At 37.4% G+C, this 23486-nt stretch overlaps 1 protein-coding gene across 1 annotated transcript in view; it reads right to left on the bottom strand.

Moving 5' to 3' along the window:
• The window catches only part of LOC139962196 (ras association domain-containing protein 1-like), a 37956-nt gene extending 15542 nt beyond the window's left edge, over positions 1-22414 (bottom strand). The window contains exon 1 of the mRNA XM_071962180.1: positions 21566-22414. Within this exon, the coding sequence (XP_071818281.1) occupies positions 21566-22214 (649 nt within the window). The 5' untranslated portion in view covers positions 22215-22414. The remainder of the gene's footprint in view (positions 1-21565) is intronic.
• Between the last annotated feature and the right edge of the window lie 1072 nt (positions 22415-23486).

Below are 23486 nucleotides of genomic sequence, written 5' to 3'. Positions count from 1 at the left end.
CAGCAGCAGAAATACCTTTTAAGGCAAAACGTCGCCTAAAATTGAATCCACACAATATATGTTACTGAATACGTACTGTACATAAAGCCCAAACGTTTCTCTGTTCAAAAACTCTCACCTCTCTGGAACAAGTACGAATATACTCACAGAGCTTCGCTCTTGGATGGCAGATGCAAGGTGGAACATAGAGTTTGATGATCATCATAAAAGATATATGCACCCCTCAAAACTTAAATACTGTATGCACAGTGAACAATTTTACAGTGTGTCCAATATCGTTTGCGTGCCAAAGTGGTTAAATAGAACACAGAAGTAAATGGCAGAGATTATCATCACTTTGTGGCATTGTTTGTGCTTCTAAAAGTCAAAAACAACTCTCGCGGTCGTGAATACGGTAAAATCATGGGTTGACCAAATAATCTTTCTGAAGCAATCAGTTTTTGCAAAGATTTAAAATATGTCCAAAGACTTCAAAGTCGATACGTGCCGCATCAGGAAAGATGAATTCAATAATGCCAGAAATATCCTTGAGAGTTCTTCATCGGTCTCTGATGCGGAGAGCAAATCGCCGGGTGTTTCCAAACAGAAGGCGACTTTGACTAAGAATGAAACTACCTGCATCATGCGAGGCACCGAAGAGTCCAACAAAGAGAAGTTTAAAAATGCTAAAAACAAAGGTACAAAGAATCGGCAGAAACGTGCGACTAAATTTAGACATCGGTAACGTGACCTGGCTGATACCGCAGTACATGCCATGACACAGTTCTCCACAGGAAGTTGTTCACAACAGATCACAGAGTGAGCTCATCGCAACTGACGATACCGATGAGGCAATGGAGAATATTCAGAATATGGGGAATATTAAGACTGACCTCACGTAGTTAATGGAAGAGATGAAAGGAAGAGTTTGTAGATCTATCTACTTTATACTGTAAGCCACGATCTAAGTACTGTCAAGATTTCGCTCTTGACCAAATTATGTTTGTTGTTTATCCGAAACACCCACCCCACAACCACCCACCCCCTGCGACACAGGTATGAGACGATATGACTTGCAAGTTTTGGATGACATGTAATTGGACCTGAACATTTGACTCCTGACATACTGTAACATGATCAGTGTTAAATACTGTACACACAGATAGAATTGTCCAAATGAGTATAGGAGATGGGAAAGTGGAAAACATTAAAACATTAACTATGTGATTTCTACAATAAAATCTTGTGTGTGTATACTACACTGCACAGTATTCACTATGTACAGTTTAATGCAACTTACTGTAGGAGTCATAACATACTAAGCATACACTCCCACTCAGTACAGAATTGACTCAAACGCAACATGTGGTTATTCTGTACGAGAGCATTTCATGTAAGTTATGCACTTTCAGGCTCAAAATAATTGTTCCAATTAAAATAACGAAATCGTCCCAAAATTAAAATTTTTCCACCCGAGTACCGATGCAGCTGTGAGCCTCGGTGTAACTGCACTTTAGTTATTAATACCTACATCCATAAAAAAATTCATTTTGCTCCACATTTAGTACAAACCAAACACCTCCCCCCCCCAATATATATTTATAATTAATATTTTTATTGCTAAAACCTTGGTAATACCGCAAACACTTGGAAGCGTAAAATTTTACACTTCCTCTGAGTATCATTGAATGTACATGTGTCAAATTGAAGAAACACTTAACAAGTGTGAAAAAATTCACATACTGTATTTGGCCTTGTCAAAATTGTCGCTATTGCCTTTTCTAGGACCTGGATAATTGACATGGGGTGCGTTAAAGATCTTCGTCTTAACAAGAAGGCAATGAACTTTTGTTATTAAAATCCCATTTTTCTGTACCCACTATCCAAACAACCCGAGAAATAAGTACGTGCAATTATATATATAGAGGGCGCCACGCGGATGGGAACGAGATGTCCAAAGTAACTTGGGAATAAAAACTGTTCTGCTAGCATAGTTAGTTACGGAAAAGAAGGAGGTCCAGTTGGCACATTGAACGACGGACAGACAGCAGATCTCAAACTTTTGTCAAATTCCCAGTAAGATATTAACGTGTTGTAGTCATACACGAAGTCAAATAGAAAATTTATGAGAAAAGAATATACAGTACATTGATATCATCTCCTAAAATATCAGCCAACGAAAAATTGCAGATTGTTCTCAGACACAGATCTGAGGAGGGTCAAATTTGTACACTGAATGTAGTAAATGACCTTAGGTAAAGTACAGTAAATTAACCACATCAAACAAAGCTATGTACCTGCAATGTAGCAGTAAATGGATATGTGACCGCAGAGGTAGGAAAGCAACATACAGTACATTAGTTCATACCGAAATGTTAGAATTTTTCTTTCTGTTCTTTTTTTTCTTTAAAATGCATGCAGAATGTAAAGAATATTGATAACCATGCAGAAGATCTTGCAGTATTGTTGCTTCCCCTTATCCATAAGGAGAAGGATAGAAATATCATATGCACTGCACATATGCACAGCATAGTAATTCATCAATTATCAGTTGGCAAAATTCCCTCCCCTTGTGGCTGAATGAAACTAAAACATCCTGGATAAATACAGTAAACTGTTCCCCATTTTTGCCTTACAATTGCAGCAATAAACAGAGACAAGAAATTTTCCAAAAGGTCACAGAATGGTCTTCTTTTTTTTTCTTAACCTACAGTAATCTTCACTTTTCTGTTATCAGTCACTGACATTGATAAGAGATTATTCAGTACAACTAACTTGTCAAGAATGTTACTGAGATATTCCAAAACTGATTCCTCACAGTTCGGTCTAGGCATGGTAGAACAAGAGTGCTAAGGTTGTGGGGAGACAGGTAAGCGAGGAGCTAAGGAAATGTCTCTTACTCGCCCCTGTCCACCCACTGCTTCCCTCACTCACACACTACCCTATGCACTATCTGTACCCTCAACCACTCCTTCATCTCTTAAATTTTATTGTGAAAAATGAAAAAACAAGAAATGAATGAAAATTTTTTATCTAAGAGATGCCTGAAATTTGTAATTATGCTTATTACTCTTTAATAAAATCAAAACTTAAGCAACAGAAAATGCAGCTATTATCTCCATCCTCTACAATATGCCTAATTATACCGTAGAACCCATAGTGAAGGGGGTTCACTTGTTCAAGTGAACCTTTGGTCATTTTGAAGGCCAAACATTTTAGAATGTTCACTAAAGCAGTTTCATGAAATGACCATTTTCATCCTCAAGATGAGATATGTTTCGGTCAGGGGGAGGGGGGAGGACCAGACTCATGGACACCCTTAAATATTCCCAACTTCCTTATTTCTCATACACTAATCTAGATTGACATGGGGTCAGATTTGTTCAAGTGTCACCAAATCACAAATAATCCCCGTTCCTTATAAAAACTCCAGAGATAATATAAGAGATAATATATATGTATTTATAGTGATAACTCAAACAATGAGATTATTAGTAAAACCAGCCAAGAAGATTAGGAATACAGAATGTTACATATACAGTACTTTCAAATTATGCAAAAACAAAAATCAAAATCCTGACATACTGAAAAAATTAGTAGAGAACCTACGATACCAAAGAGGTTGTCCTTAAAAGACTTTTATGAGTCTAGCCAGCAAAATCACTATTGGAATGTTTATCATAGTGGATGACTAACTCCCAAGTCTAAAATTTGATTCCTCAAAGTATAACATTTCACTTACTAATTACTAATGTTATTCAATACCCAGGGGCCAAGTTTGGAAGCATTTTTGATGAGGCCTAGCTGTAACATAAAACAAGTTATAATCAACCTATACAGAAATGAGCGGACATTGGGACGGACTAGGCCGGAAATTACTGATGGCTCGGTGATCCAACTGGCCGCACTGGGCCTCAGAACAAGCTGCGTACAGTATTTTGGAACCTTTCATGTGAAATGGTGCCTTTGGTTTGTCTTTGTGGGACCCCTAGCATACCAATCCCCAGCTAGAGTAATAAAGACTGACAGGCTAATTAGTCGGTTGGCCAATCCGTCTGTGATCAAAACATGATTTGTAACGTAAAACACAAGCTCCCCTCAGAAGAATGGTTCAGTCTGACTTTGAGGTCTTCAATTTGGCCCCAAATATGCTAGAAAAACACATGATTTACAGGTCATTAAAATCATGTTCATTCTTCACCAAGCATTTTACCACAATTCTGAGAAAATCCCCTGAATGTCAATGATATCATGAACTATCTAATTTATAACTCCTCATTTTCTGTAAACAACTTGCAGCACTCCTGGTCAAAACACTGCCAAGAAGTTTAAAAAAAAAATATAGCATGTTTTAGCATGCTTAGAATGGGAGCTATGCTGTTGACCTTTCAATAACCCTACAAGTACAAGTTTCTCATGAACTCACCATTTTAAGGCCATTTTAAACATGTACAGTAGAATGTACCTATCCCGCAATGGCCTACAGTAGGTATTTTATACCCATCCCCCCCCCATGCCCCCTCTTTTTCATTTACGATGAGTTGCCAAAAGGCCATGCCTGCCCACAAGCAAATGCTATTTAAGGGAACTGAAAACATGCAAAATTAATTTGAGCAAAACTAAAAATAATACTGATAAAAGCAAGACGGACAGGTGCGGACTTTTTTCACGAAGCACTTCTAACAATACCTCTCCACACTGGATTCCAGTACAGCCAAGCGTCCTCCATGTTTTCTACCAGAGCAAACATACTTGTACCTGAATGAGGTCAAAAAGTCGTCTGCGGTAAAACCTTGATCGATGAACTTTGGATCAAAGGAAGGGGGTACCGAATGTGAGACCACTTTTGGAGAGGGGCACATTTCCTTCCTTCACACAGTATATACGGTACCGTTGACGATTTAGAAGGGTCTGATAAATATATATATTAATATAATTATTAATAGTGATAGGCTACAGCTGGGGGATACTCCTATTACTCACGTGGACACGCCTAACGACACCTTATACATGTATACTAAAATGTCATTAACCCTCTAAGTAACGTCGGTATTATATTATCAAATTAGATGGCTCTACGGCCAACATCGCTACCATCCCCCCCCCCCTCCCTCCAACCAGTACACTATCAATTGAAAGAATTATTGTTTTCTGCAAGTGTAACTTCTGGCAGTGAAATTTCTTCAGAGAGGCTTAGAATTAGAAACTAAGAATGTAGAGTGGGTAAGCTCTAATGTACTGTACATAATTGTAAATGAGGGTTCGATGATATACTGTTCATGGAGCAAATTTGCTTCGATTTTCTCACGCTGGAGATTTGCCAATTAAAATAGGAAATGTCCTAATATCAATTAATTCAGTGGTAATTTGTTTTGCCAAACTTATTTCCTCAATTCAAGGAATGCTGAGTAAATAACGTGGAAAAGCCAGCTACTAGAACGCAATTCCCATTTCATAAATATACTCTAGAATATTACAAGAATTCAGGATTATATTAAATATTTTCTGGGGAATTATACTTTGAGTAACAATAATTTAGATAAAGACACAAACGTATCCTTTTGTCAACTTTAAGAGCCATCTTTGAATTTCAATTCAAAATATGAAACATTAATTGTATTTTTAATATTAACCATGTTTTTCAAAGTTACCAAACAATTGTAGACTCAAAGACTTCTATCTATGCGAGGCAGCTTACAGTAACTACCTGTACTGTACAGTTCATAGCCAAGCAGAACAGTTTACAACACTGTATAATACAGTCACAAATGTACATACATATGTATAAAATTACAGGTTATGAAGATAATACCTACGGCTTGCTCCTATACAACATACTCAGAATACAACCATAACAGCAGCCTATAAACATCGCATTGAAAACATGCACAAACGTGGCAGTTTACTATCAACATTAACATGTACTGTAAAATATTTATAACTAGAAATGAACAATAACATTAGTACTATACCTCCTCACAGAAATGACTTCCCCACAAGAAAATTCCAAAGAGATTAGAAACGGGTCTTATATCTATAATGTTGCAAAACTGCCAAAACACTTGAACGACTAAAATATTAGGAACTGGCTTCAAAGTCTGCTACTGTAACAGCTAACTCCGTCATGAATGGAAGTTTCTCCATTCCTGCAGTACTGGCTGCTACTGAACAGACTGTCACCGAGGGAAGCACTCGCCTACGCTGTCTCCCATCAGCTCATTTGAAATGTTACACGCGGAATGAAGGAGGGATGACTAATAGGAACTAGACAGACAGATGAAGGATACTAGGAATATCAACATATATATCAACTGCCTTTTAAAGGGGGTTATTGACTTATACAAAAAACAGACCCACCCATCAGCGGAAACTCCCTTCTTACCCTGCAATGAATTTAAGAGTCATTTGAACAGAACTTATAGATCAATTAATAGTCATGGGTTGGCATAGTGTGGGGTGGGGATGAAATAGAATGGGTGGGGATGGGGTGCAGTTCCCATTAAAAATACTGCAATCAAGGAAAAAACTCTCCATTATAAGTTAAAATAGTTTAAATAGCGTAATTCGGTCCTGGCTTGGATTGAACATGTGTGTGGTTATGGGGTTAAAGACTTAATTAAAAACGGTGGGAAAAGTTGCAAGATGCAAAATTTGTTAATGGGGTGTGTATGGTTAAATCATTAATCAATGATTGCATAAATTTACTATATTAAGGTAGCTGGGTTTTTGATATTGTCTGTTACTACATAAGATGATAGATCCCAAACCAAAACAGTACATTGAGCTTTCTACTACGTCAAGTGACACTTCAAAGACGTGGAAGTTGAAAAATACGGGGGTTTTGCCCTTTTCCCTCATCCCCATTCCACCCCCCCTTACCCCCCCCCTTTGTGTTCCTTCTCCCAAACAGTTCCCAATTTGTTTTTCATATGTGATTGGTACACTATCCTCATATCATGTAAATGTTTCTGGATAATGACTTTTTAAAGATCCAACTGGAATGATTAATTACAGTATATACTCTACTTGCTTTATTATTTTAAGTTTCTTTGATGAATACAATCAAAGGGTCTTTAGCTTGCTGAAGTGCAATCAGTTACAGTATAAATTGAAGGGGGGGGGGGGGGGTTGTTGTTCCCTTCTACACAGTATTGATAGCTTTAGTTGGGAGAAATGAGATGCTCTACTATAAATAATGTCACAGTGAAAAGAGAAATTGAAGTCTTTCACTTCATGTTGGTACCAACAAACAAATAATTCAGTTTCCTTACATTCTATAGTTTAGTCTCTTTATAACATTCTTTGGAGTGAAAAAAAATACTACATGTTGCTAGTGTACTACTGATAAATGGAAAGTGCAATTGTACTGTGCAGACAGGTATAGTAAGAGATGAATACAGTAAATTCCTCCTGATTGACACAAACAATAAAAAACCGCCACAATTCCATAAACACTAGTTCATTTAGTCACGTTATTGTTTTAAAAGCATCGTTAACTCCTCATCACACTGCTTTAACAATCTCCCATCATGCTTAGTGCATACTTCATAGAGTAAATATGTAGCAGAAATGTGTCATACCACACTGGTCAGTAACACTGAGTATAATTAATTGAATCCATTTTAATCCACCCGAACTGTGTAAACCACAAAATTGTCCACAATACTTGTGATATCATGTCACCCCCCATGCAGTGGTAGTGTCAAAATCCTGTGTGTGTGATAGATACCACAGTGCATAATATGCAATGCACAGTTTGCTTTCAAGATGTATACTGTACATGTACAGTAGTACTGTAATTTTCAATGGCACTGGAACCTGACTTTGGTGAAACAATATAAAATTCCTTAAACTAGCTTTCTTAAGTTAATATTGATCAATTTTCAACGTTGTTTGACACCAAACATCCTCCTTCATGTTTCATTAAAATAGAAAACTGTCTTAAAAAGTCAAACATTTTGAAATTTGCTTAAACTACATGATGAACAGTTTATTCTGTTTTCTTAACTGTACAAGTAATATTTTAAACAATTAAATAATATCTAGGTTCTAGAATCATAAATAACATTGCTGCTGCAAATGAACCTTGACAAGTTTGTAAACTACTCAAATGGAACAAAGTACCTTGACCTTATCAACCGCTACTTTTCTTATTTCCTTTATGTTTTGTTGCATCCTTTTGGCATTAATCCATATTAAATTAGACACTTCAAATCCTGCCACTACTGTACAGGAATTCATAAGTGCCAACTACAGTAGAGTAGTACTGTATATTTGGTCTCTGTGACAACCTCTACCCATCCACAAATGTTTCAATATTAATTTAAATATACCACCAGTCAATAAGACCCAATCTGTTTCCTCCCAAATGAGTCTCTAGCACCATCTGCTTCTGAGACAATGGACACATTGCTATTCATATGATACGCCCTACAGCTGACTACTTAATTACATCATTATATCGTTAGTTTCCGGAGAGGGGAATGAAAACTAGGTCCAGATACCAGTGAGTGCTATTCATCATGGATAGAATGGCTGGTAGTACAGCTCTGTACAGTTCTGTACTGTAATGATACAGTGCTGTATTATCATACAACGCACAATGTTTGTAATGAAGAGTGTGAAAGAGTGAACTGGTTTCTAGTCCTGGTTCCTGTAGGACTCCATATATATACATCTACATACAGTATATATATATATATATGTAAAAACTATTGAACTAATCATGGAACAGTGAAAGAACAACAGTTCGTGAATATATCACGGCTGATTGATGGAAAGCTGACCGTGTACATGCAATGTACTGTACCTAACATTGTAGATGTACAGTACTGTATGTATGCAAACTTAAAGAGCAGAAATAATGTATGTAACATAAATGTGATACTCATTTCATTGCTTGCAATAGTAAGTTTTCTAAGAGGTTCAGAAGGGAAAAGGCACTGGGCAACTGGGGATGGACTCCCAGATGTGGTCCATTGGAAATATATACAGGATTAAGATACTACGGTACCAGTTTTGTAGGCTTAAGCTGGTAGAAGAGTGCTTTTATGCTGAGTGGAGACAGGTAAGGGGAACTAAAGGAAATGATGATTGATCAATGCTACAATTTGTGTAACTTAATTGTACACTACTGTACCCACCCCCCTCCCCCTTCCATGTGTTTCAAGTAGGAAGAAAGCTTCATATATCACTGAATATGTGAGGCACCCTGTATTCCTTTCAATATACTCTCTCCCTATATGTACACTGTATGTTTACCAAAAACCGTAATGGTCTCGTACTGCACACCCAGTGACCCACTTCCATTTCACCACTGACTCACCCTATCAGAATTCTATAGTACATCTGAGGAGTTAATCTTGTTTTTTGTGTTATACTCTACAAAAGCTTCACCCTATTATTATGAACAGTGACGGTGTGCTCAGTTGTAATGTGCTGACATAGCTCCAACGGGTTATCATAAATTTGAGAACACTCTTGTATGCACTGAAACAGTTAGGTTTGTTCTGACACTAAGATTTTGAAAGTAAAAGTCAGCCATGCAGCTAGCAATGCTTCATGGTTGGTGCACAAGTTAATTGAAGGATCTCAAAAATGATCAGTGTATTCATATTGTATGCTGCAGGTATATGTGATAATAATAGCAGACTGCCATTGACTTGCAACACACATACATATATATAAAAACAAACAAACAGACAATTTATAAACAGACTGAAATCTGTTCCATAGTGTCAGGCATTTTTACAAATTAAGAAACTGAGTCAAGAAGGAAGAAGCCAGTAATAGGTTCTTATTCAGACATTTCCAACATGGGGGGAGTGGCAGGTCACCAGCGGAGATCAGTGCTAAAGCCCACCGAAATAGCTCGGCATGTACAGTACTGTATGGTAGATAGAGTGCTAACATTGTGAAAAGACAGGTAAGTGGGACAAAAAGCATACACAGCTGTTAGCTTTTTTAACCTCGTTTGGTTAAAGAAATTTTTACCAAAACAGGACATTAAATTTCAACACATTGTGCACAGATGATGAACATCCATGGGAAGTCCAGAAAAGTCCAGATACAAGTAAATGATCAGTCCAGATGAAATGGGTCATGTAGGATTCGGGAAGATTGGCACAGTTCATTAGAAACTGAGACACGACATTTTGGAGAAAGTTAATCTATGCCACACTAAACGTTGCAAAGCCTGAACACAGTGAACAGTGTTAACCGAATGTGAAATGCAAAACTGTTTGTGTTGAAACTCCCTTGTACTTAAATAATTTTACCTGTACGTTGTAACGTTCAATGTTTAATCTGGTTGTAAATATCTAATATCAACATGTGTACTGAGATACATGTGGTCAGCAGCCTTCACTTTCTTTGTGTCTGTAGAACAGCCTCGAAACACGTGGCACACATTAGAGTTATACAGGAAACATGTGGCGCACGTGAGATTTCAAACAGTGAATAATTTACAACTGAAATAATGACCATAATAGATACAAAAATATATAATATATATATATATTACCTTGTAGAGGAATGAATTCAGCTTTGACATGGTTGTACCTCATAATGTTCCCCGGGTACTGCATGGGACCGAATATCTTGGCCTCCTGCCTCATTTGGTTCAGATTCCACATCCTACGCTTAATGGAATGCATACCGCTCTTGAATATATTAACAATGTCCAGCATAATTGCACAACTTAAAAATGGCAAGTAAAAATAAGCCTCCTTCCGCCAGAAAAAAAAAAACAGAAAAACCGAAAGGATTTAAATCCAAAATCAGGAAATTGACAGGCTCGTTTATGTCTTTAGTACTACACAGTCTTTTATAGTGATGAACTGTACAGATATATGGCAAGAGATATAATACATAAACTATTTTAAATAGAGATAATCTTCACCAAAGATCTAACCTATGTACAGAAATTTTTCCTTTTGATAAAAGTCCACACGGGATCACGTCTTTGCCGATTTATAGTTGAGTTGTTTGATAAATTTACAAAAAATTTCGCCGGGATGAATTGGACGACTGCCGATTTTCATTTTCTCGCTGGCACAGACCGAAAGAACAGCTACGGCTTTCAACATGCCATCTTTTGACGCTGGATGAATTGTAAGATTCCAACGGTGCAATACAAGCAGAGAAGACTGTAGTTTATCACAATCAGATAACAAAATCAGGAAGGAAAACCGGGTGTTAGAATTATCCCCAACTTCCGATGATATTCGAGGTTGGCTCTATAACTATCGTACGGTTCAAAAGAATAAAAACCTGATCTTTACACACTGTACAGGAAGCAAGCTACACACTACACAGGCCACGTTGGCTCTCTTCTCTGACCTCTGGTCGATTTGAATATTACCACTCACACTGAAACGAACGCTACTTCACAACCGGCGGTACCAGCAATAACAAGCACTTGCTGTTTTTGAATGATTCTGATATTAAAACAGCTTCCTACTACTGCTACTACTACTATTGTACCTACCAGTTTCACAATGGCACATTCCATTTGGTTTAGAGTACAAACTATGACTCATACCTACTGGGGTGTTGTCATTTCTAGCCAATGAGGAAGTTCCTACTGAATATCATGCAATCACTTCTATTTACCAGCTGGTGTGATTGGTAGAGTTCACAGAACTGGAGAAGCATTACATCATCGGGACAGTCCACTCTGACAAAAGGGGACACTGTACAGCGGTTGTCGAAGAAAAGGAACGGATGTGTTATCGACTGTGTACACTAACATTAGAGGTGTGCATTTACAAGAATTAGGGTGCAATTAAGGTGAAGGAAGTGACACAGCTCGACTTGTTTACATATATATTAATGAAACAGTTGGTTACTTATGCAGAAACTGATTCAATTGTTTCAGGATGTAGGTCATGAAAACTTCATCAATTCTCTAAATGGAAAATGCATTTGAAGATTATAGAATCTGTTCATCTATGTAGTAGTACAATGTCACTTTTGAATTTGCTGAGTTTGACAAATAGTGCTTGTGGCAAGACATCAGGAATCAAGTTTATTAAAAAAATTGTCAAGTTTAATTTTCAATGAACTTGGCAAAGTGCTAATTATCAATAAAACAGCTTCCTGATTTCATAATACATGTAAGAAATCTACAATTGCTGGAAGGCAAATTTCTCTACTGACTGTTCAAAAGAGAACTGAGTTAGTTGAGTATTGCCCATTGTAATTTTTTTTTTTTACCCTTGAAACCTAAAGCCTAATACTTTATAAATTAAAGCAGCTTTCTGGATTAAATTTGGTATTGAAATCCCCAAAATCACTCCCCCCCCCTTTCTGCCCCTTCCACCTGCCTCCATCCAAAACAAATATTTTCAAGTTACCATCTCTGTACCTTACCAAGGGGGCTATTACTGTACTAAATGCAATTGACCAGATAAAGCTCAACCAAGCTGTACCGTTTGACTTATCAGATAATTAAATATTCATTAACTGCTGACCCTTGACCTTCAACAGATGTAACAAGCTTCTTGCATCCAGTACATGCCAAGTACAGTATGAACTTCAAGCAAATCACATTATTTTGGGCATACATGTATAAAGTTCACACATATATATATACTGTACACACGTAAAAGCTAAGAATGCACCAGGTTCCATTTAGGTGTCAAACTTCAAGTTATGGTAAAGAGGAATATATATGAGGTCAATCACAAACAATATACCTGTCTATTGTTAATCAAATGCAAATTTGAATTGCATCACAACAGTCAATAAACTTTGTTGACTATTCAAATATTTAACCACTCATGGATCATGGTTTCAAAGATTTGACAATTTCATGTGCCATGGGTTTGATATCTGTATTATTATAATGAGTGGAATGCTTCCAAATGAACTGCATCATGGAAGATACAGTAATTACTGATCTAATATCTATCTTTAACACTTCTAATATTCTATCCCTGATCCTTGCCAAAAATATCCAATGTTGAGTGTCAAAGTGATGGCGCTCTTTCTATTTGCTTTGAAGGTAGATCACCTCATAACTTCTAATTCAAGGTTGGCTACCCACAATGTACTCCATAGAACTACAACATTTTTTTGTACAATATCAAGTAGGACCTACTGGCCATACTTTTGTATCAGCATTAGATTCCAAATCTAACATTGAAGTAACATGAACTTTGATGTTGCTATAATTTGAGGATAAAACATTGCTAATTGTAGGGACCACCAGGGTTTAATGGATCTAGGCAAGAAGCCAATCATCTTGACCTGGAGATAAAAACCATTGCAAAATTTAAGCTGCATACAAAACTTCCTTTGTGTGTGAAACATATCTGGACAAGAGTAGGTTTTGAGCAACTTGTGAATAATTTAATCCAGTTCCCAAATGAATTATCTATATAATCAGACATTGTCAAAGTATTAATCAAAATTTGTAGAAAAAAAAACAATCTGCTAGTCCCTGAGGGAGTCACACACAATGAGTTTTAAAGGTCTTATTTCAATATGTCTCTCTGACAGAACCATATAATATTGTATGTATCACATAATGTCTGAATACTACAGTATTTACCAAGGGATACATGCATACCGGTGCTAACCAATGATAACACTTACTCTTTAATCAGTGGGTTATTAGCATACTGCCTTAATCCACTACAAAATAATTTGTGTCCCACACAATTCTGTTGAATGCTTTTATTTCTACTTAGGCAAGCTTTTTGAAACTTCTGCCTGATTATTTCATCGTTCCTGTTGTGCTTTGGGTGATCTAGAAGGAAGGCAAGGAACTTAGTGACATAACAGATCTACAAACCTCTCTTAAAATGGTACTTTAACTTTTTCTCTCAACGGTCTGCATGGGGTTCAACGCCATGCTCTCGGTCTAATGTAAACTGATCCTAAGGAAAAGATACCTGATATCGTTGCCAGCATATGTACAAGAGTATATGCATGTAATACAAAAATATTAATTTAATACAATTTTTACAGCACATGTACAGTAGCCTTCATTCTTATTCAGTTATTATGAGGGCTAGACTATTCAGTATTACTAGAAGCACAAAGCTTATAAATCACGCTGTTTAACAATTAGTTCCACTCGACACTGCTTTTCTTTGTGTGTGGAACTGAAATGCAATATCTGATAGGCTTATTGTAGGTCTACTTACGAGTCAAATCCATTTGCAAAGCTCCTTTAATACACTCATGGATAAATGTATGAAAGAACCCCAACAGCCACACATGTATACATACAGTATATTTCATATTGTTAAAAGAGCTGTTGTAGTACAACAACAGTACTAGCTTATATCGGAAAGCTCAATTTTTGGCAAACCTTTTAAAAGTCTTCCTGTGTAAGGATGTACCTGTTTTGACTGCATGTGTACCTTTGTACCTCTCACGCCTGGCAGGGTTTAAAGGCTTTTATTGGATCATGCCATCATCCATGGAGATCACAGTATGACATCAGTCACTGTAGATAATATAAAACTGAGCATGACAATACCTCATGTCCTGACCTTTGCCCCCTGATTTATACTTCAGCTGATAGATGGATAGAAAATATCATTCCAGATCCTCAGTTATCTTGTTATCATTGTAATATTTGTTTGATTTCTATACATACAGTAGTATGCAGTAAACATGTCACATTACTGTACATGTATGATAAAGAGTATAGCTACTGTCGTACTATGTTCTGTTAGACAAGATGCAACATACTGTAAGCTGACCTGATATGGTATACCAATACCCAGGGAATGGGTGTGGGAGGGGAGAATGCCAGAACCCAGGGGAGGAAATGGGGAGGGAGAAGCAAGCCAGAACCCAATGAAGGAGATTGGGGATAGAAGCTGACAACATGAGATCACTGATGTCCATGTGCCACATTTAGGGGTGTAAGAATGTAGGGAAGGAGGTGGTGGAGGGGGGGGGGGGGGTGGAATGTTAGTTGACAACATGTGAGGTTGGAGGAAAGGAAACGTCACTTTTCCTCTGCTACTGTATGCACAGTACAGTAGTTTGTTATGATAACAAGTTCCATAGATCTCCAAGGCTTCCAAGCATCATTTCATTTACTTGTTGTTAAGTTTATTACTTTCAGTACGGGTGGACCATGGAGGCTACAGTAGTCCTGATCATGGCACATTTTGAAAAATTGTGTTCTTCTTCGAACATATTTGTAAAGATCTAATCAGAGCAGATATGTCGAATTAATTGTTTTCAATTTTCATCGAAATTCCATTGACATGTTGGGGAATGGGATGGGAGGTGGAAGGGTGGGGGCATCAAAACTATTATTGTAGCACAGCCTGAAATCAGATGACATGCATTACTATTGATATCTTGAAGCAGACTATGATGGGTCAACAATGCATATTTACGCATCTTTTCAACTTTGAGTAATAAGCAATATTATTACCAAATCTGTTGATATCATCTCATGCACAGCAACACAGTATTATAAACAGGAACATTACATCCTCCAAGCTCAACGCAAGGCCATCCACCCATACTGCCCCCCCCCGAACCCCCCCCCCCCCAATTAAAGCAAATACAATTCAGTTAACATTTTACAACAATGGGTCCTTGACTTTGTAGTTTTGACTCTAACCTACTTTACTGTACAGAATGTTACAATCTGTGATGAGGAAGTGATGTCTATGCAACAATTACTGCTTGAACGGAAACTTATGTGTGTTACAGTACTACTAATTATGATGAAGTAGATCGATTAATGTTCACCAGATCATTGGATGACTTCCCAATTAGTAAGTTTACAGTATGAGCTTTCAATCCAGTCAAAAGAGAATAAAAAAAATCATAAAAAAAACCCATCATGCCCGTAATTCTAATGTAATTAGGAAAGTATGAATGTTTAATTTCATACACAAACCTTTTGAATTTTTAATTCCTAATTTTATGTTTCCTGTCACTATTGTGGTGTTACAAATGGATGAGGTAGATCATGCCTTATGGAGGGTAACTTCTCTTTTCCTTCAGCTGTGGAATATGAGGCGACCAAGCTGTGACCAAGCTGTGATATACAGTACAGTGTAATGTTCACCAACTTGAGTGGTGTGGGACAGATATTTGACATGAAAACACTGAAGGTCTATTACACTATAAGTTACTTTAGAATAGTTCCACCAAAACCTTTTAAAGGTTTAAAAGAAGTGAGAAAAGAACAACATTAAATTAAAATGTGTGGGATGTAGTTATACAAAATCGGATTTGGTTTTAAGAACCAATTAATTAACTTGTGCATTAGCCACAATCCAGATTATCATAGTAACCACATAAAACGAACGGAAATAATGTACAATAAAGTAAACTATATTTCTAGGGCCAAGGGATACAAAAGCTGCAAATATACTGTAGCTGTACAGTGTGTACAGTACTGAACACACTGTACGTGATATCAAATATTTATGCAAAATCTAAACAGTCACATTAAATTCTATATTTATCTTGGCAATTAGTTCAACTTTATAGTCTTTAAAGACAAAGAAAGCTACTGTTCCATTGTCACAATAATAAAGAGAACAATGACACTTGAAGGATTTTGAAGGCTGTACATCTAAAATGTTTTTAGATTTAAATTCACAAGATTCAGTGGCTAAGAACAATTAAGTTACCATGGTGACCGACTATATAACAAAAGTACAACAATGGAGATTGTTTCAGCTTGACCTCAATATATCGTATTTTTGATGTCTTATGAAAGTAAAACCCTTGTTGCAGCAGGAAATATCACAACCTCTTATTGTAAGGATATATATGTAGAATGGATATCATGTGGTTAACAACTAAGGAAAGGTAACTGTATCCTGTTTGCAGCCTCACGGCTGAGCCATATTATAACATGTTGCAGTTATTATCATCATGCAGTACTTATGTAAGGTTTGCTGTTCTCTGCTGGTGTTGTTGGTATAAAACCTGTAAAACAAGCCAGCCTAAGGACTACATCGGGGACCAGAGAGCGTACTGCAACAATTATACCACAGGGACAGTAGTCTAGGTTCTTAGTGTTCCTGCAATGTTTGTACTATGACGAGAGGTTCTCGGAATAATTGTCACTGCTGACTAGTCATAGTGATGAGTAAATACAGTTTCTTACTCTACGAGTGGAAAAAATCACATAATGAACGGGATCAACTATGTAAAGTAAAAATGTCACTTGTACAGTGATGCAGCACTCTGTCGCTAGCAAACTATTTTATCACCATGTGCAGTCAAATATAACCAGACATTTGCCACATAGGCCGTCCTGGATGACTGTGCGCTCTTGACTGAGCCAAAATGAATAAATAATTGAAAAATCTAAAAATCTAAAAAAAGTTCATCACATAAGGATTAATTGACAGATATTACTATAATAACAATTTGCTGAATTCAGCCTTGTGGAAGTCACGTCAAGTTTGAACTACTGTACATACAAAAAGCCTTCCCCTCCTGATGATCAAACTATTTTGAAACAAACTTAAACCCTTTCTGAGACAGAAATGTTGAAATGCAATGTACTTAAGTATTTCAAAATATCATTAGAAAAATCATTGTATATACAGTATCCAGTATAATGCAACATCATGTTTTGTAAGACTGACTCATCAAATCCAAAGCGGAAGTCCCAATCCTACTCAAGAAATGAGAAAGACTTTCTTTTCCTTTCTCTTTTATATTTTCAAAGTAACAGTTGGTACAGGACAGACTTTAGCGCTTTCACTTACTTGCATCACACCTTGAGACTTTACAGTACCAATGTAAGAGGAAAACCAGAGTGACAAACCTCCAAAGCGTTTTATACTTGAAAAACATTTATTCAATTTCAAACCAGGAAAAGAAAATTCAACAGGCTTAGTGATACCTTTCCCTTACATTACTGTATATGAGAATGCCAGCATGAAATAGCAAACTGCATACAAGAATTTTGACACAGTGTTGCCAACTTAACCAGCAAGATAGTCGAACTCACATAGACCTTACATACTACTGTATGCATGTTAAGTTATAAAGTTTATCCTATGTTCTACCACTGGTGTGTATACCTTACATGATTGATTATGTCTGACATTTTTTACATGCTGAACTGTCATGAACTAGTCCACTTGCAGTGTATAACATACAAATTTGTCAGGGAGACAAACGGTGTTGAAATTTTATCGTAGGCTGGTCTGCCGGTTTGTCAAAGTTTAGTTATAAGATTTTACATGCCAATCATAGTTCTGTACATTCTGATGAAAAATATCATAAAGGTGAACATTTTTAAACAAAGAATAACTATTTATACATGCTATATTAAAATATTAATAGCACTCACAATTTTTTTTTTTTTTTGGGGGGGCGAAGGGGGATCATAGCATAACATATCAAGGAACTAATCTGTTATAAATTGTTTAGAAACCAAAAGTAGTCAGATATCTGAACCAATCACATAACACTTCAGATTTTGCTCTCCCATGTACACACACTTACAAAGTCTATAATACATACTGTACCTGTAATTCACAGTTTGTACATCCGAATGTCCTGCATATAATGACAAGCCTATTCTACTGTATATACTGCACACATCATAATGTGATTGATAAGTTCCAGAATGAGTTCCTGACAAATGTCACCTGTGAATAAATTATGTCGCGGTCATGTGGTTAGCAATAGATAGCTCCTTGCAAGAACACAAAATGAGATCACTAAGCGATGAAATAAGAATTCATGTACAGTAGATTAATTCATAGGAAACTGGCTGGCTTCAAAGAATGACCAAAACATTGACTGCAATCCAACACTTACTGTATTTGGAGAGCTACAGTACAAGAAAGTACGAGCCAAGCCAGGCAGGCCAAAGAAAACATACAGTAGCTACAGTATGTGCACCAGAGAAGTAACAAGAGCAAACCTATTAGAGATCCTGGACAAAACTGTAAGTTTTGGCACCAGACCAAATAATCCAACAATATTGGTCAGAGCAGAATGAGTACGTATTCAGCAACAAACATCTATCACCTGTAGGTGGTTGTGATAGGATCCATGCAGTACATACCATACAGTAGATCTAGACAACTTGAAGCAGAAAATGCTTAAGACCCATGCTATCATGGCAACCTACATTACTGTACCTGTATGCATAAAAGACAGAATAAGGCATTTGCTAATTCCCAATTCTGGGAGCTACAATGCAGCGTGTAAATGAAGCGGCCTTCCGGGAGTCCGAGACGAGCAAAATGGCTGCTGCCGGGCAACCAAAGCTTGAGAGATCGTGAATTACTGGTTGCCTGGCGAACAACCAAAAACTTTAAGAAAAGGCTGATTAATGTTCTGAGAAACCAACGGAAAAAAGCCACTGAAACAACCGGGGGGGGGGGGGGTGGGTGGGAACAGAAAACCACGTAATTTGGCATTTCACATAAAAACAAAAAACATTTACCCGTTTACATTCCAAACTCTTACTGGTCGCCTTAATTTTGTTTCATGTTGAGGAACTTACTCATCTTATAAATCATATACAGTATCTAGATGAATATCTACAGTATGTTCCACTATGAACCAAGATTTATGGTATTTTCTGTGACGTCCGTTCATAAACAAAGGCCAGTCAGAGTTCAGGTTGACCCCCACGGGCAAAGACTCTGCCCATCCACACACTGCTTCGTGCATAGCGCATGTACACACTTGGCCAGTACTATGATGACACACCTAAATACTTACCACATGGTTATTGTAATGCGACGCTCTCTGCTTCAAACATCTTATAATGTACCAAACACAAGTAAACAATCTTTGCTATATAGTAAGCAATATTAGAAATTAAAATGCAGTAAGGGAGCGGACGGACCAAGAGCTGGAGCTGACGCAGCTTCATCTGTTGAAAATTCTGTGGTACATTTGTATAGCAATGTACGTAGGGTAGCCAGTTGGCAGCATACAACAAAGCGGCACACTAAAGTCACTAAAGTTTTGTCGTGAATCTGACTGGTTACATATTTGAAATCAAACAGCTCCCGTACATGGCATTACAATGCTCTTAATCGCTTTTTGGTCACTTCGCCCAACAACTATTTCGCCCAACTGCCATTTAGCCCAACTAGCATGGTCATTTCGCCTATCCAGCATGGTCATTTCGCCCAACCAGCATGGTCATTTCGCCCAACCTTGTTGGTCATTTCGACCAACCATTTTGTAACTCATATTCAGTAAGAATTATATCACTTTTTCTATTTCACTAGCTCAGTTTGATTTATTTGGGGTTATGTTATTGGTAGGTAAATAAAGTGATGTCCGTTCGATATCGATCGGAGTCTGAGCAGTTATTTCGGTTATAATGGAAGGATTACACTACCTTAGGAGGTTAATTACGCATACAATGGAAGTTATAGCCGGTTCGTATCCCGTAACGTTAACAGTTCCCAAACGTTTCCTTAATAAATTGACCAAACCCGTCTGTTATATTGAAGTACAGTATAATATTAAATCAATGTTGGTCGAAATAACCAGCAAGGTTGGGCAAAATGACCATGATGGTTGGGCGAAATGACCAACAAGGTTGGGCAAAATGGTAAGGTTGGTCGAAATGGTTGTTGGGCAAAGTGACCAGCTTCCCTCTAAATCCACCCACATGGTACTTATCGTGCAGTAATTCAGAGCTCTACAAAATTGTTAAAATTATCTCCTCTTGTTACTCTACATACAGACATTCAGAAAAATAATAGTAAATCAATATTGTACATAGTCTAGGCTTACTGTATGTTCAATGATATGGCATTAGTTTGGGATCTTTTCCATTCACTAGCACCCACAATTGACACAGGGAAAGAACAACATATCCAAAGCCTAAATCCTCCCAAAACTCTCACCTTCTTTTACCCTATACAAACTGTATGGGGAAAAAATGTTGTTGGCTGATTTACAATAGTTTTGGAGGGATTGGGATGAAGGGGGGGGGGGGGAAATTTTATTCTAACAAGGATCTAGAGTTTGTAACTAACAAATTGGATTTCAAAAGGGCTTTATCTTAACGACCAACATATCCTTTAGCCTATGCTCATATTTACTGAAACATCTGACTACGCCAAAGCCTATAGGTGATTAATACATTTATTGGGCTTAAAGGGTGTGAAGACTCGCGCAAAAAGAAACGACTAATGCCGGTAATCTGACCTAGTTTCGAATGAGGTGTAACAGAAGTGTTAGAAACCACTATCGATCGCAGAAAATACACACACAGCTTGCTACTGTCGGTAATTAGACACTAATGTACAGTCAACACATACAGCTGGGGTCAATACCCACAGCACTGTACAAAAGATAACGTGATGGACATCTCAGATCCAGCTAAAGATAACAAGGTATCACGTTTCATTACTGTCTGCATTTTGTAGCGACAAGAGAAAAACTTCACTTGCAAGCAACGGAAAAATAACTTTTTCAGAGCACGGCACCCGGTTTGGGGCGAGTCTTCGATGCCTTTAATAAAAATAGTTTTTGGATGCAAATTCTGATTCTAACTAGGATCTCAAGTTAGTCACTTATATAGAAATTAGGTTTAAAAAGGTGCTTAAATTTTAAAGGGATAACACAGGCTATAGTCTTTGGTAATACTTACTGTTACATCTCAAGCACTGCTTGTGAAACCCCCAGATAATATCTCCACATTTGTCACACCATGTGACTACATGAAAGAGTCGAGTTGGCACGAAACTGTGTCCCTCCCCAAGTTCTGATTGCTTATATTCCTGTTCATAATCATCAAAATCCTGGAAAGATAATGTGTCAATAAAGTCAAAATCGTCATCTCTAAAGGAAGTAAACGAAGAAGTGGACGACACTGTAGACGATGTATAACTGTTAAATGTTGAGGTAGAACCTGATTTGGATTCTATTCCTGAATCTGATTCTGAGTAGTAAGTTTCGTTCGCGGAACTGGTATGGCTTAGTACTTTACTATGCTCAGTTTTACTAACAGTAACAACACTGTGAGTGTTACTGTTAGTGTTAGCAATAGCATTTCGACTCTTCATACTCGAATTCAAACTTTCGTCAGACGACGACTGTTCGTTATTAATACCGTGATTCATTGCTGTAGAGGTATCATCCGTATCTTCAGAATCACTAGACCAATCATTAAAGGTCCTCATTTCTAAGTATTCGGCCATTTTATTCCACATGACGTTGAATAATCCGCTGTTAGGTCTCTGTGAAATAGGCCTACCATCCGCACCGCTTCCACGGCGCGAGCCACGGCGTTCATTCATTTCAAGAGAAATATATCGATCAAAACTCCTCTAAAACACAATATTCCACGCCCACAGCAGCTGCAGTATTCCCAACGAATTTCGTAAAACACAATGACTCAGTCCTCATCAATGTATATACTCTACAAAAGCGAGACTAAAAACCGAACATCTTCAGTTTTCTGCAGCACTTCTTGGCTTATTGCTTCTTCGATGTCAGAATTTGTACATTGTACTGTAAGCATTACGCGTACGTAGAGAATAGCCTAACATCCGTAGAGCTAATACGTATAACAGTATATCGAGCTTGGTACTTGGTCTAGGTCAGAGCCGTATATAAATATACGGCTCTGGCCTAGGTAGGAACAGCCATCTTGTGATTGACCTTAACATTTAACTTCGAAATCGAAGTAGGCTTTATAACCCGTAGTTTCAATCTGAACACTTATTTTCCAACGAGCAAACTTAGAATGCCTTTCAGATTCTTCACTAGCATTTATTCTTAAATAAGATATATCAATGGATATCTTTTTGAGATTTGCTAAGAACGAAAGAAAGAAATAGAAGATGTGCCCTTAACTCAAAAAGCCGACACCAAGTTTAATTTAAACTACCGGAAGTGAATATAAGAAATCTCGTATTACTCTCAGCTGTTTTGTTTGTTCTTATATTAAGTTCAGTAAATAGGTTATACATCCCGAATCTATGTATATGTGAGGTCATCCAAGTACCAAAGTTTGACATTGGCTTGTGTGCACCATGGAGGTAAAAACAGATTTTACCTTCATGTGTGCACTAGTGGTGCAGCGATATATGGCAGGGCAGGCGCGGATCCAGGGGGGGGGTCCAGGGGGTCCGGACCCCCTGTTCTTGACCAAAAAAAAAAAAGAGAAAAAAAAAGAGAGAGAAAAAATAATTGAATTAAACGCCAATTTTAAACATGTAGGACGTCAGAAGGGCGGTTATCCTTACAAGTCAGCCAGGTGTGTCTTTTCCGTCAAATGAACTATAGTGTGCACGCGTGCTACACTTGCAAAAAATGCCTAAAAATCTCAATTTTCAGACCGAAAAGTTTCAAAATTGAGGTGGTGTTCGAATTGTTTTCGGCGGTGAGGTGGCAGAGCGGTAGGCATTTTCGGGGTTTGTATGACTGTACAGATCTTACAATCAAACTACTGGCTCTCATTTTCGTCTGTCGCGATCATTGTTTTGCTTGATCTCCTAAGAATAGGTAATACAATTGTAAGATATTCAACACACTGTTTCAATTGATAGTGAGCCATGAACTATTAC

Source organism: Apostichopus japonicus, chromosome 20 (genome assembly GCF_037975245.1).
Source record: "Apostichopus japonicus isolate 1M-3 chromosome 20, ASM3797524v1, whole genome shotgun sequence".
NCBI classification, from domain to species: Eukaryota; Metazoa; Echinodermata; class Holothuroidea; order Aspidochirotida; family Stichopodidae; genus Apostichopus; species Apostichopus japonicus.
This window is presented reverse-complemented; position numbering and strand designations above follow the sequence as displayed.